The 14295-nt window shown below is 45.0% G+C and overlaps 1 protein-coding gene across 2 annotated transcripts in view; it reads left to right on the top strand.

The window, feature by feature from the left end:
• The window catches only part of GLCCI1 (glucocorticoid induced 1), a 59439-nt gene that overhangs the window by 30984 nt on the left and 14160 nt on the right, over nt 1–14295 (top strand). For both annotated transcript variants that reach the window (XM_083144829.1, XM_083144828.1), the window contains exons 2-4: nt 5636–5787; nt 8033–8122; nt 10661–10774. In XM_083144829.1, the coding sequence (XP_083000955.1) occupies nt 5636–5787; nt 8033–8122; nt 10661–10774 (356 nt within the window). The remainder of the gene's footprint in view (nt 1–5635; nt 5788–8032; nt 8123–10660; nt 10775–14295) is intronic.

The following is a 14295-nucleotide window of genomic DNA, read 5'->3' as shown; positions in this document are numbered from 1 at the left end:
GGGCTTTGCCCGACAGTGACAAAAGTGGGCGGGCGTCTCACACTCTTCAGGGACGCTTGGGCCTCTCTAGGCCAGGATGCCTGGGTGCTAGACATCATAACACAGGGTTACAAAATCCCTTTCAGAGGGCCACCTCCGAAGAGGTTCATTCCCACATCCTTACCAAAGGAGGCACGACTGCGTACAGCTCTTGTGAGAGCAGCGCACTCCCTTTTGGAAAAAGGGGTGGTTACACTAGTCCCCAAGACAGAGTGGAAGAAAGGCTTTTACTCCACGCTGTTCCTGGTGCCCAAACCAGACGGGTCTTTCAGACCAATACTAAATTTGAAGTCTCTAAATGTTCATTTATGGGTAGACCATTTCAAAATGGAGTCTCTACGGTCAGTACTCCTGAGTCTGGACCAGGGAGAATTTTTGGCGTCCATGGATGTCCAGGACGCATATCTGCACGTCCCTATACACCCGGAGCATCAGACCTTGTTTAGGTTTGCCATAGGAGACCTGCATTTACAATTCCGGGCGTTACCCTTTGGGCTAGCAACCGCGCCAAGGGTATTCACAAAGATAATGTCAGTGATGGCGGCGGTGCTGAGGCTCAGGGGAATCACAGTAATACCCTATTTGGACGATCTCCTGTTCAAAGCGGAGTCAGCAGCCATGCTGCAGAGTCACTTGGCAGAGGCCATCAGTTTTTTGCAGGCTCACGGCTGGATTTTAAATTTGCAAAAATCTCAGTTGGTACCGTCACAAAGACTCCAATTCCTGGGAGTTATAATGGACACCCATCTTCATCGGGTTTTCCTCCCGGAGATAAAGGCCAGGGATCTGGTCACCCTAGTCCAGGAGATTCTCAGGGCTCAGAGCATTTCAGCATGGAGGTGCCTCAAGCTCCTGGGGAAAATGGTGGCGTCATTCGAGACGCTTCAATTTGCCAGATTCCACTCTCGGAGGTTCCAATGGAACATTTTGTCAGCCTGGTCAGGAAACACTTTGACCATGAAATCCGAGATGATAGTGCTGTCTTCGGACACTCAGGAATCCTTGAAATGGTGGACAGAAGTAGATTCCCTTCAGTGGGGTCGGTCATTACAGACCTGGGACTGGTTGATAGTAACTACCGACGCCAGTCTCAGGGGCTGGGGGGCAGTAGTCCTGGATCTCAGGCTTCAGGGCTTGTAGACGGCAGAGGAATCAGCGTTACCGATCAACATCTTGGAGCTGAGAGCTGTCTGGAAAGTGATTTCCTTGGCGGGAGACAGGTTACAGAACCTCCCTTTGAGGATTCAGACCGACAATGCCACAGCTGTGGCGTATCTGAATCACCAGGGAGGTACACGCAGCAGATTGGCCATGTGGGAAGTGTCCAGAATCTTCCTATGGGCGGAACAGAATGTTCCAGCTGTATCGGCTATATTCATTCCAGGAATAGAGAACATAGAAGCCGACTTCCTGAGCAGGGAGGAGCTCAAGGAAGGGGAATGGAGCTTACACCCTCAGGTGTTTCACCAGATCACCTCGAGGTGGGGAATCCCGGATGTGGACCTGATGGCATCCAGGGTCAACCGTCAAGTGCCCAGGTTTTATGCCAGAACGAGGGATCCACTGGCGGAGGCAGTGGATGCCATGACTATTCACTGGCAGGGAGATCTCCTTTATGCATTCCCACCAGTACCAATGTTACCGAGACTTCTGAAGAAAATACAGGGGCAGAAGGTTCCAGTGATCTTAGTGGCCCCAGATTGGCCAAGGAGGTCCTGGTACTCGAGGCTTCAGAGGTTGTCTGTGGACTCATGGCGACTACCTCTGAGACCAGACCTTCTAAGACTAGGCCCATTCAATCACCTGGATTCTGATCGATTGATTTTGACGGCCTGGCTATTGAAACCACCATTTTGAAAAGAAAAGGGTTTTCTGAGGCAGTAGTACAGACGATGATAAAAGCCAGAAAAGCTGTATCTTCGGCAAATTATTATAGAGTCTGGAAGACTTACATTCGATGGTGTGAGAGAAGAAAGGCTCATACATCTCATTTTAAGCTATCAAGAATGATGGAATTCTTACAAGATGGTTTTTCATCGGGCCTAAGCCTTCAGTCACTGAAGGTACAGATTTCGGCCTTGTCCATCTATTTCCAGAAAAAGATAGCCATTTTGCCGGAAATTCAAACCTTTTTACAAGGAGTATCCAGGTTGAAACCTCCATACAAGCAACCAGTAGCACCTTGGGATCTATCACTGGTTTTGGAATGCCTTCAAAAGGCACCTTTTGAACCTTTAAGGTCGGCTGACTTTAAGTTTCTCACGTGGAAGCTAGTGTTTTTGTTAGCAGTAGCATCTGCTAAAAGAGTTTCAGAATTGGGAGCTTTGTCATGTAAATCTCCCTTCTTAATTTTTCATGATGACAGGGCTGTTTTAAGAACAGTGCCTCAGTTTTTACCGAAGGTGGTATCTACCTTCCATTTAAATCAGGAGATAGTTCTACCTGTGTTTCAACCCCCAGAGGGTTCAAAAGGGACAAGTTGAGAACTTTGGATGTTGTGCGTGCCTTACGCATATATGTGGACAGAGTGAAGAGTGTCAGGAAGACTGACACATTGTTGGTATTGTATGACGTACACAAAATTGGTTGGCCTGCATCTAAGCAGACTATTGCTAGGTGGTTGCGGTCTGTGATAGCCTTTGCATACACCAAAGTGGGTAGACCAGTACCGGCCAAAATAAATGCGCATACCACCAGGTCAGTTGCCACCTCTTGGGCGGTTCGACATGGGGCCACAGCTGAGCAGGTTTGCAGAGCTGCCACTTGGTCATCTGTTCACACATTTGCCAAATTCTATAGATTCCATGAGTTCGCGTCGGAGGACGCATCATTCGGGCGAGCAGTGCTGAGAGCTGCAGACCTGAGCGTACCCTCCCAAAGGACCGGCTCTGGAACGTCCCAGTGTTGAGCTGTGTCACCAGGACCATTGAAAGAGAAAAAGGGATTTTTGTAAGAACTTACCGTTCGAATCCCTTTCTCTGATATGGTCCTGGTGACACAGCGATCCCTCCCTTACGCTCAGTAAGTATGCCAGAAGTTTCATGATGTTCATGTTAAAATGGTTAAAAGTTAACAGTTTTCTGTTATAAAATGTGCATATAATATGTGCAGGCGTTTGTACTGAGTTAATGTATTCCAGTGGCTTTGAAAGATGAACTGAAGAGTCCAGGGATGCAGTAGGGGAGGAGCCTACCCTCTAAAACTTTAGGATAGGTGCCTGGCTCCTTCGGACCCTCCTACATCCCAGTGTTGAGCTGTGTCACCAGGACCATATCAGAGAAAGGGATTCGAACGGTAAGTTCTTACAAAAATCCCTTTTTTTCTGAGCATCCAAGCTTAACACGTAGATGTTGTCATCTTAAGGACACCTGTTGTACATTAGGGTCATATAAAATGGGCACTGTTACAGGAACCTTTAGTAACCATTGCTGGTATCTGCTGCTATCAGTATTTGCTCTGTGCTGCCCCTAGTGTCTGAAAATGGCACCACAGGTGAGCTGGTCTCTATTGGGATCATTGGGTTTTCTATTGCTGTGATCCACCAGAACGACTGACCGCCACCAGGTGTGTGTTCAGTGATGGAATGGGGAAGGACAGAAGCAGGAGATGTATAGTATCTTAAGCTAAATCACTATTCTGCGATTGTGGAGTTCTGCATCTTCGCGGCCACTCAAACTGCGGTCTCGCCGCGATTGCAGCTCAACTGGGAGAGGGCGGCCATTGACAAGGCATCAAACAAAGTGTTTTGTAGGAGTAGTCCGAACAACGCAGGGGTGTCCGGATCACTCAGGTAGGGTGGCCCCGAAACATGGCAACCAGCCATCGTGGGATGGGCAAACCAAGTGCTCAGGTGTCAAAGTTAATGTAAAAAAACATGAAAAATTAATTTAGACTTTTTTTAAAATCTGGTGACCTTTTTCGTGTGGACTATGTGCATGTCGCTGTTTTGGTGTTCACTTATTGACTGACAACCTTTTATGATCCATACTCCTATGGCGCTGTGCAATGTGATAACCACGACGAAACCAGTAGGGGCGTGGCTTGGAGCTGTATTGAATCCCCCTGCTGGGGACAGTAAGCTGTTCTGCCGTGTATTTCAATTATATACTGTTTTAACTGCGCTCTTTTTGAACCGCCCAATCTGGTACGCATGAATGAAAGCGTTGCGTTTTAACTTTTGGATTGTAAATTGAAAGTGTGACGGTTTTCATGTTTCCGAGCATCTCGTGAATTCTTTTCTAGTTTAAAACTTGTTTCCATTTCATGTAACCCATTAATTAACTCTAGTCGATTCCCAATACATTGCTTTTGCAGAAGCCCTGGCTAGCAGCACCAGAACCACGATAAATGGAACAAGTCCCCCTTTGTCTATGCACTAATGAGGATATTTTTCAATCTATGGTCCGGTCTGAGCCACAATGCTGATTGCGTGAAGTCCCAGCTATACTGTATGTATACGTTGGGCCCAGAGTCAGTGGTACGTGTCCCAGAAGGGGATCCCACATAAATATTAGGAAGGGGTGAGGTTTAGTACAAGGGTTATAGGGGAAATCGTTTTGACCACAGCTGTTTTCACATCCAAGTTGGCATGGTATGAATAATCCCTGTGTGTCTGAGCTGGTATTTCCCCGATGTAGCTGCGTACGTTGTGTGTACTGTGTCCAGTATCTGTCCTACTTCCCCCACATACAGGTTTTGGGTGCAGCTGTAGGTCAGCCCGGAATCCTTTTTGAATTGGGCTGCCTAAAACCTTTTGAAGGCTAGATGAGCTGATCTCTAGCCTTGTGGGTAAAGATGGCTGCTGCGTGTATCTGAGGCCTCTGCCATTTGCTCATTTTGGTCATGTGGATTTCAGTTAAGACCTTCAGAACTGTTTTGCAGGTGAATGGCTGCCTTGCGTGAGGGGTATACGGTCTTTGGATCGACACAATGTATGTCGACAATGCGTTGGGTCGACCACTAACGGTCGGCAAGGCTTAGGCCGACATGGACAGGAGTTCGACACGAGCATTCGGTCGATAATGGCTAGGTCGAACGTCAAAAGGGCCACATGGGTTTTTGTCTCTTGTTTATTGAGCCGACAGGCGGTATTTCATGACCTACCATCCACTAGGGTGCGGAGGAAGAATAGATCTGGTGTCCATGTCGACCATGTTGACATTCAGGCCCCAAAAAAGTGGAAAGCCCATGCTGAACTTTTGACTGTCGTCATTGTTGCCCTAATGCTTCTGTCGACCTTCCATCCGTGTCGATTTAAGCCATGTCGACCCAGCGCATGTTTCTCTATTGTTGGTCCAACCAATGAGCCTTACCTGCATGAGATTGGGAGGGTTTGCGCGGTCTGGGAGAACTGAATATCAATGATTGTAAATGCTTTTTATATAGTTCTGTGTTGTTTGTTTTTTTTGTTTTTTTTTGTATGTGTATATATTGTACAATGTAGTCTGTTGTTGGAAGTTACCAAGGAGTTCTGCGACCACAAGGTCTCTCTGCTACAATAGGTGGTGCACATCAGATCTCCACCACACTACACCGGTGGGAATAATTACTGAATTACGAAACTCATATTCTTTTTCTCCCCCTTTTAATTTCACAGCTGATCGGTCAAATTCCCATCACCTAAGAACATCGAACACCATAAGACGGACTTCTTCCTTGGACACGATAACTGGATCGTACCTGAGCGGACATTGGCCGCGGGACCATCATGTGCACCATCCTTCGTGTATGAATGACAAGTCCACCCAGGTAACGTCTTCAGGGTTCTGTGTTTTATATTGCAGTGGGTTTAGTCTCTTCTCCGTACCGGGATCATGTGCAGATTGGGCCTATTGTACAGATACGCTATACGTCCTAGATTAACGCAGCGAGCCATTTTTTAAAAGGGCCGTTGGATACCCAGAAGTCAAATTGTCCTTTTTAAACTCTCTCCACATCCGGAACTTCCTGCAGTTTGGTGACTGTGACATCACATGAATTACATTTGTGACAACACAACGCCCTGATTATAATGAAGAAGATAATGGCACAATGGCTCTTTTTGTGGTGTCATACAAATTTATTCAGTGTTTTTGTGATTTTATGACGGTTTTGTGGCCGTATCTTTTCGCGTCGGTCCGCCGAAGTTCTGCGTGAGACAAAGGTGTGCGTATTGCCGGCTTTACTTCCCATTAATAGATATATGCTGCTTTGGAAGATCAGGGCTGTTGGCGTATCCTACGTCTCCCTCATCAGTTGGTAGGAACGGTCCCGAGCAGCAGCTGGGTATCTTGCTGTGTCATGGTATGCTGAATTTGGCTGATAATACTCAGTGACTTGAGAGGCTTCTTTAATATTTCACACTGGCTTAGAATTAGTAATAGAATAGCAGTCAGCCTTTCCGCACCTCTAGGCAGCTTGGAAAGCTGCAGACTCCTGCGTTTTACATGTTTAATGCACGTTTGTTTTAGTGCTGGAGGCCCTGCTGATCATCCATCCTGCACAATATCTGTGTTAATGGTAATCCTGCAATTGCACAGACCCTCGGCCTGACGCCGAGCTGGATACTCATGTTTGTCATAATTAACCGACAAATAAAGTTGTTGGATTTTTTTTTTTTTTTTACTCTTATCCCTGAAATACTCTGCATTACTTTTAGCTGGGTTTTAGTCGAATGCGCAACCCTGGTCAGAGACCCTTTCCTACACTCCGGTTGTTTTCTAGCTAGATTGCGTATGCTGCTTTGCGGCGTGAGAGAGTAAGCTAATGTAATGCATGTGATATGTATGTGGGTTTAACAAAAAAATATGGGGTCCCAGGAAATGGTTTGAAAGTTGGCGTTCGTGTTAGAGTACGAAGTTAAGTTCAGTTCCCATCCTTCCATAGGATGCCACTTGGAGCTGACGCTAGTGACTGTTTAACCCTCGCCTTACTAAGTGATACAGAATGACCCAGACTGGGTGGGAGTTCAGTCTGTGGCGTCCAATCCTCAAGTGCGGTTCTGACCGGGCGGCTCTAGCATGACGGACCTGTTTTACCTGGTACAGTTGGGGCGGAATGTCCTCTGTCAGAGGTGGGAGTGTGGGTTCTTACTTGCAGAGAAACAGGAGACTGTAACAGAAGGGAGGTGAAGCTGTGATCCCTCCACTTAATTGGTAACGTTACAGTCTGTTTGCTTATCGGACCTGCTTGTCCGCTGCTCCAGAGACTGATCTACATCTAGGTTGTAATGATGCAGATTTTTTTTTTTTTTTTGGGGTAGTTGGACACATAGGAGAACAATCACCTTGGCATTTCAAAGCTTCTTTATACCCCCCACCTCCTATTGTGCCCTCTGGAACGTGTCCTTGCCTCTGGAACATCACTAGCAGTGGTTTGTGGGGAATGGGATTGTTATGCCGACCATAAGATGGTTGACACAGTTTGGTCGACATACAGGAAGGTCAACCGGGGTCTAGTTCGACATGGGGTTAGCTCGACACGTGTTAGGTCGACATGGGTTTTTGATGGTTTTTTTTTCAACCAAATCTCGATACAGTCGACATGGACACAATTTTAAGTGTACCGCATCCCCTTGCATCGCTCCCCATGCTTCGGGCACGGTGCCTTGCTATGCTCAGCACACTATATTTTATTCTCCCACGATCATCCACTAGGGCATGAAATACCGCCTGTCGGCACGTCGGCTCAAAAAAACTGTCAAAAAACCCATGTCGGCCTTTTGACTGTTTACCTAAACCCATGTCGACCTAGTCCCTTGTCCACCTTGACCCATGTGGACATTGTCCCCTGTCGACTTTCCTGTATGACGACACAATGGTGTTGATCTAATGACTGTCAACCATCTTATGGTCAGCCATTCGGCATCGGATATGGCCAATTCTAACCAATGAATTCTGGTTATTTCGTGTCATGCCGTAGGTAGATCTAGGTATATGGAAGAACACATGGTTTGTCTTGTTTAGACGATGGATGGCACGTCTTACTGTGACCTTAAACGTGTCCTTTTCCCTAGACACCGAGCTGCTGGGGCGACGAGGGCGTAGAGAAGAAGGCCGGCCATCAGCGATCTGCGTCCTGGGGCAGTGCAGACCAACTGAAAGAGGTATTGTATTCGCCTTACTAATTGTAGGAGAGCGGTTCCACCTACACGCATACCAGTGCTAGTCCATTCACTCATCTCTTGTTTACAGTAGTGCCGGCTAAACCGGTTCTCGAGATCTACCAACAGTTCATGTTTTCCAGAACACCCGTGGATCTGTAGAATGTGGCAGTTAGGAATGAATGGAGCACGTGTTTGTAAATGTGACAGTTGGCAATGACTGCACCTGTGCTCCAGCTGGGTGGTCTGGGCAATGTGGCAGTAATGACTGCACCTGTGCTCCAGCTGGGTGGTCTGGGTACATGTGATCTGTTGGTAGATCTCGAGGACTTGTTTGGTCACCTCTGGTTAAAAGGGATGTTCTCTTGTGCTGGACTCATTACCCCCAGGCCGCTGGCTATATGCGGCTGCCAATCCTTTGGGTCTGGCCTGATTTTTGACTAACGGAAAAGTCCATTTGACTTACTCTAGACAAGGTTCTGAGATGCCACCACTAAGAAGCAGGAATAAAAAAGGGGGAAAGGGGAGCGTAAATGGATCAAAGTACATATGTAATCTTAAAACTATACTAAAGAGGTCAGCTGACCATCCCATAACTGATACAAGAAATCGGTCCGGGTGAGGAAGTGATAAATTGATTTTCCCAAAATTCAGAACAAATTGATAACGGTGGAATATTTTAAACATGTATCTAAATGCCACTAAAAAAGTCGACATATGTAAAAAACAATTTTTAGACAGAAGTGCCCACATTCATCCTTGACAAAAATTGGACTGTGGTTGCGAATATGTGTCAAAGTGTCAACTACTCGCACCCTTGCTTGTGACTCCTTTGCGGGAGTCTATGCAACATTAAGATCTATGGGTCACTGGTGCATGCACAGTACCCGCGCAAGTTCGTGGGCACAGTGGCCGCTGCAAACAACCCGCAATTTCCTCTACTTGCAGCAAATATGAACATGGGCACATGTGCTTGCATGTATATATTAGAATTAGTCTTACGTTAAATATCTGGATATATTTGTAGCATGCCACTTTAAGAACATGTATGATGTACAACCTAGTCTGCTCGCCAGTAAATTAGTCATCTGTAGGTGGAAGATTTTCCTTCGATGGAGCTGCTGTAAGCCCCATCTCCCAGAGCTGTGCAGCAGGAGAAAGATGTGCCTGAGCACTGAATGTCATTTCAGGTCATCAGCTATTACCATCCTGAATACCCCCAATCTGTCATCCCCAACAAGAGCTGCGCAGTTCACATAAAAGCACAGGCTGCAAATTACTATGTGTCATGCATACTGCGCCCACGCCCCTAACGTTACGCTGCTCGCTAGCTACTTTACACCCACTCTCAGTAACCTAGACATCCGTATTGTTCTAGTTAGCTTAATTACAACGAGCATGTTCACTTCTTCACTACGTCGTGTCCGCATCGGTGAAAACAGTTTAGAACGTCAGACTTTTTTTTTTTTTTACGGAAGTATTTTATTTTTTAATTTCTTTTTTTAAATAAAAAACAAAACAAACAAACCTTTTTTTTTTTTCAAGTAGCTTGTAGAAAAACTTACATTCATTTAATTTTACTCTGCTTATTGACTGCTAAACTGCATCTAAATGCACATCGGTCTACATGAGCCATGGAAGTGGGCAGAGCATGACAAGTTGGACATGGCGACATCCTAAGTCCCCTCCCCCTTCCAAATCCAAATGGATTTATATGGACAACTTGTAAATTGAGCTTTAAAGATCACATATAATTCTATTTATTTTTTATACTAATCAGTTCTAAGAAATTCTAATCTCTTAACTGCTCTCAGAAAAGAAATGTCCTATACTCCGCTAGGAAGCAACGGATACTAGAGGCACCAGTCACGAATGGTTGTACCAGCAGCTGCTAAACCAGGATTTAGTACTGTATAGTTAGTAACAAAAACAACAAAGAAAGAAAAGCAGCGCTAAATTATACCTTTTTAAAAGATGATAAAAAAAAAAAGATTGGATTGTCTTTACAGATTGAATATAAAATTCTCAAATAAACACAACACATTGAAAACAATAGTGGATAATAGTACTGGTTACCCTATGTGGTTGTATTAGCCTGGATTGTATGTTCCTTCATATACCCCTGTTAAACAATGCAGCTGGTTTTGGGAGCTATAGTTACCACCTGTAGATGATTATTGATGGTGTCCCATTTTTATCCTTACGTTGGAATTTTGCAAGTAGGAACAATGCCTTGATACTCCCAAGCAAGGAAGGATGGTGCAAAATGACTCCCTTTATCCAGTGAAGCAATTAAAGCACAGTTCGTTGGGGCTGCTCCGGACTTGATTCCATGGTCAGGGTAGCGTTAGCAGCACAAAGCAGAAGGTCCTTGCGTGTTTCGCTACTTAAGGTAGCTTAATCAAAGGTCTTGACAAAGCTACCTTGAGTAGCGAAACGCGTAAGTTACCGAAAGTCATTAAAGCTTTGTAAGTCTTTCTGCATGTGGCTTCAAGGCGCAGAGATATTAAATGGTGCACTTTCCCTGCATTTTCTCCACAGATCGCCAAGCTGCGACAGCAACTCCAGCGTACGAAGAACAACAATCGTCACATCAAGGATAAGGACAGTCCCTCGCCTCTTCAAGGAAACCATATAGCAATTGCTCATACTCAGGTAAGTGTGCTCATCGCGTGAAGTGCCAGGGCAAAGCCTGTAAGTCGTAAATTAGATGCAGAGTTATCTTGTATCTCTTTCGGTATCTAAATTGCTCTTTAAGTGCACTATAATCTGGGCGTGACTCAAGTCGTGTTTTTACTCACGGAAAACCAAACTATAAATGTGGAGCAGAATATTATCATCACTGGTTTCTGTTTTTCTCATTACATAGGCGGCGGTTTTGTTCCAAACCGATGTGTTTTTAAGGTGTGGATTATGGGTTTTTCTTTTTATGTTTCACAACCAGTTTTTTCACTGATATTTCAATAGCCCCCTATTTGCGAGTTAAATGCACAACGAGAATAATGCGCTCCCCATTTTTTTTTTCTATTTACCCTTTCAACTTTGTGGTGATTCAGAGCCAATCAGGCAGCTGTTCTGTGGCTGGGGTTTGATGAAGTGCAGTCTGGGTAGTTCTCGCTGCCATCTCTTCCACTTCTTATGAGGGATTTATTTGGGCAGATCAGCCTTGGCTAATGATCAACCTCCGTGCTGTTGGTGACCATCTGTTGCAACGTAATATGTAGGAGAACCAGCTTGGGCTTAAAAGCAGTATTTTGTGGGCATGATGTAGCTTATACCAAAGGGGTCATACTAGGGTAAATTTGTACCATTTCCCACTCTGCACCAATGGAGACCGGAGATCCCTGCCCAAGCACACAAAGAGCGTCCGTCTCTACAACAAGGCCATCAAAATCCTAGCATATTGCAGTGGTTCACACCTTTTGAGGTCCGACTCTGGGATGAAGAGTGGCCAAAGATGGAAGTCTTGATTTCTTGAAATTGATTTAGAATTTTTCTGGACAGCGAGATGTAGGCTGTTGAGTTCTGCCCATGTAGTAGGCCCAGCACCACTATTGTTCCTTTCCCAGTCATGGCAACTCTTAAAGATGGTGTTAATGCACCTGTCCAAGGCATTCCACAAAGTCTTTGTTATAGATGGGGACTGTTAGATATTGCATACTTTGCTTGTGTTAACAAGGTGACGAAAAAGTGCTTGGAGCAGTTCCAAGAAGACCATCAGGTTCCTATTTGTGAAGACACCAGGGGTAGTAAAATCCAGTACCGAGAAAACCGTCTCTTTTCAGATCCCGTTCTCATTGGCCCATTTTGAAACTCAAATCTTGGAATTTGGCTTTGAAGCTTTGGGGTGGACAGGTCCAGAATGGAGTTCTCCGTGGAAGTTAAGGATACATATCTGCAGAGGGAAGGTCACAAAGGCCTCCTTCAAAATGCAAAAGTCACAGTTTCGGCTGTGTATAGATCATCGGTTCCCAAACTTTAGAATTACAGCGCCCCCAAGTATCAGATTTTTTTTCCAGGGCAAATTACTTATGGAGGAATTTAGAAAAAAGGTATTCCGTTAAGTCAAATTAATTTATAGGTCATCGTTTGGTTCAGTTATGTGGTGAGGGACAGGACTTGCAATGTGCTGTTCAAATACTTTAATCCAGGGGTGGCCAAACCTGTCCTCAAGATCTACCAATGGTGCATGTTTTTCAGGCCACCTGTGGATCTATAGTAGGAATGAATGCAGCATGTTTTAAAATGTGACAGTTTGTAATGACTACAGCTGTGCACCGGCTTGGTAACCTGGAAAACGTGGACCGTTGGTAGATCTCGAGGACTGGTTTGGCCACCCCTACTTTAATCCATAAATGCGAACATCGCACACCCCATCATGGTAGAGTTGATTAATCAGGAGACTGCAGTACTCTGAGAATCCTGTAGGGGCACCAGCTCTGGATGTACTATTTTCTCAACTTTAAAGAACCTTATTCTGGCTGATTCGCAAGGCTGCAAGTTTGGAGCCTTGCAAGTACACGAGACATCGCACCGTGAATGCCGATACGCACCCCCCCCCCCACTCGCACGCCGTGTTCGTACGCACAGGCTACACATGGATGTTTAACACAAAATAATACATGTCGGCACATGTCAGCTTAAACCAACCCCCCCCCCCTGTGTTCAGAAAGATAGGATGCTACTTCCCAGAGTGTCTCTCTCACACTGTATAGTGAAAAGGGGAGATGTTGCCCATCGCAACCAATCCGATTCTGTCTGTTATTTTCTAGGATGCAATAGAGAAACGATAGCCAGAATCTGGTTGCTATAAGCAACGACTTTTTTTTAAATTATTTTTAAAAGCTTTAGTACATTTATACCGGTGTAGGAAGACTCATCTCTCTACCTCTCCCCGGGTAAGTGTAGAAATCGACCCGTTCTTTCCACACTTTCAATGTAATTGCACGCTGTAGCACAAGGTGTCTGAAATACTCCGTGCAATAGTTTAATATCAAATTAGTAATTTCCTTTTGTAGCAGTAATATTACTGAGCAATGGTGTACGTACAGAGGTGTCCTCATACGGCTGCTGCTGCCGTCACACGGAACATCCTTCTCCGTTAGCCTCCATGTGTCTCCTACACTCAAATGTGTGTCTCGGTCACTGTAGTGAACAATCCGATTAAAATTTTTTTAACATGACTGCGCTGATTGAGAAGCAGGAGGATGATGATGGATCCCCCATGGTGAGTATGAGGGTTAGGTACAGGCTGCAGGGCTTCGGCTTGGAATGCTGGATGGGTAGGGATAAAATACCAACCCAGAAGCCATCTGCATTTTCAGTGTTGGGATTCTGACCCCCTGGATTTCTTACTCCACCCCACTGATTTGTTTTAAATGCACTGCTTGTACAGTCTGTACATACAGTGCCCATGCCAAGTTCAGCTGTGCTTCATCTTTTTTTACATCCTCTTGAGCTGCGGTGTTAAATAAGATGCAAATTTTAATTTTTTTTTTTTAAAGAAAAAGAAATCGAGAAACCCCGCTTGGCTCATTTCACTTGCACCCGGTGTCTTGTGACGCATGGTGTATTTTGGCCTGGTGTATGAGCACACATCTGTATGTAAAGTATATATTTAACCATTTTACATTTTAAGATTTGTGTTTTTTATTTTTATTTTTTTACCCCATAGCCATTCAGCATAAATGCTTCAGTGTCTTGTTTTAGATTTTGGTTGCATTTCACAGAATCAAGGAAAATCTACCTGCATCTGTTTGTATTACATGGTACATAGTATATTGTACATGGTACATAGTATATTGTAGTCGTGTTTACCTCTGAGAACGTTTGAGGCGATGCAGTCCTGATAGTCACATCATGTGACTGCTCAGGGGCAAATTTATTAAGCTTGGTGAAGTGATAAACTGTCTGGTTTTTATCACCGGCCAATCAGCTCCAACCTGTCATGTTTCAAACCAAGACTGTAACTTCACAGGTAGGAGCTGATTGGCCGGTGATAAATACCAGACAGTTTATCACTTCACTGAGCTTAATAAATCTGCCCCTGAGTTTGTGAATGCCGCATTATTGGACATTGGGCCTTATTTTGGTTCATTCTTTCTGACAAAATCCTTCTTAGATGGGCAAAACCATGTGCACTGCGGGTGGGGCAGATTTGGGTGGGGTTTTACTTC

This window comes from Crinia signifera, chromosome 5, assembly GCF_055691185.1.
Source record: "Crinia signifera chromosome 5, ASM5569118v1, whole genome shotgun sequence".
Taxonomy (NCBI): domain Eukaryota; kingdom Metazoa; phylum Chordata; class Amphibia; order Anura; family Myobatrachidae; genus Crinia; species Crinia signifera.
Note: the sequence above shows the minus strand (reverse complement) of the source record. Positions and strands in the feature narration are given on the sequence as shown.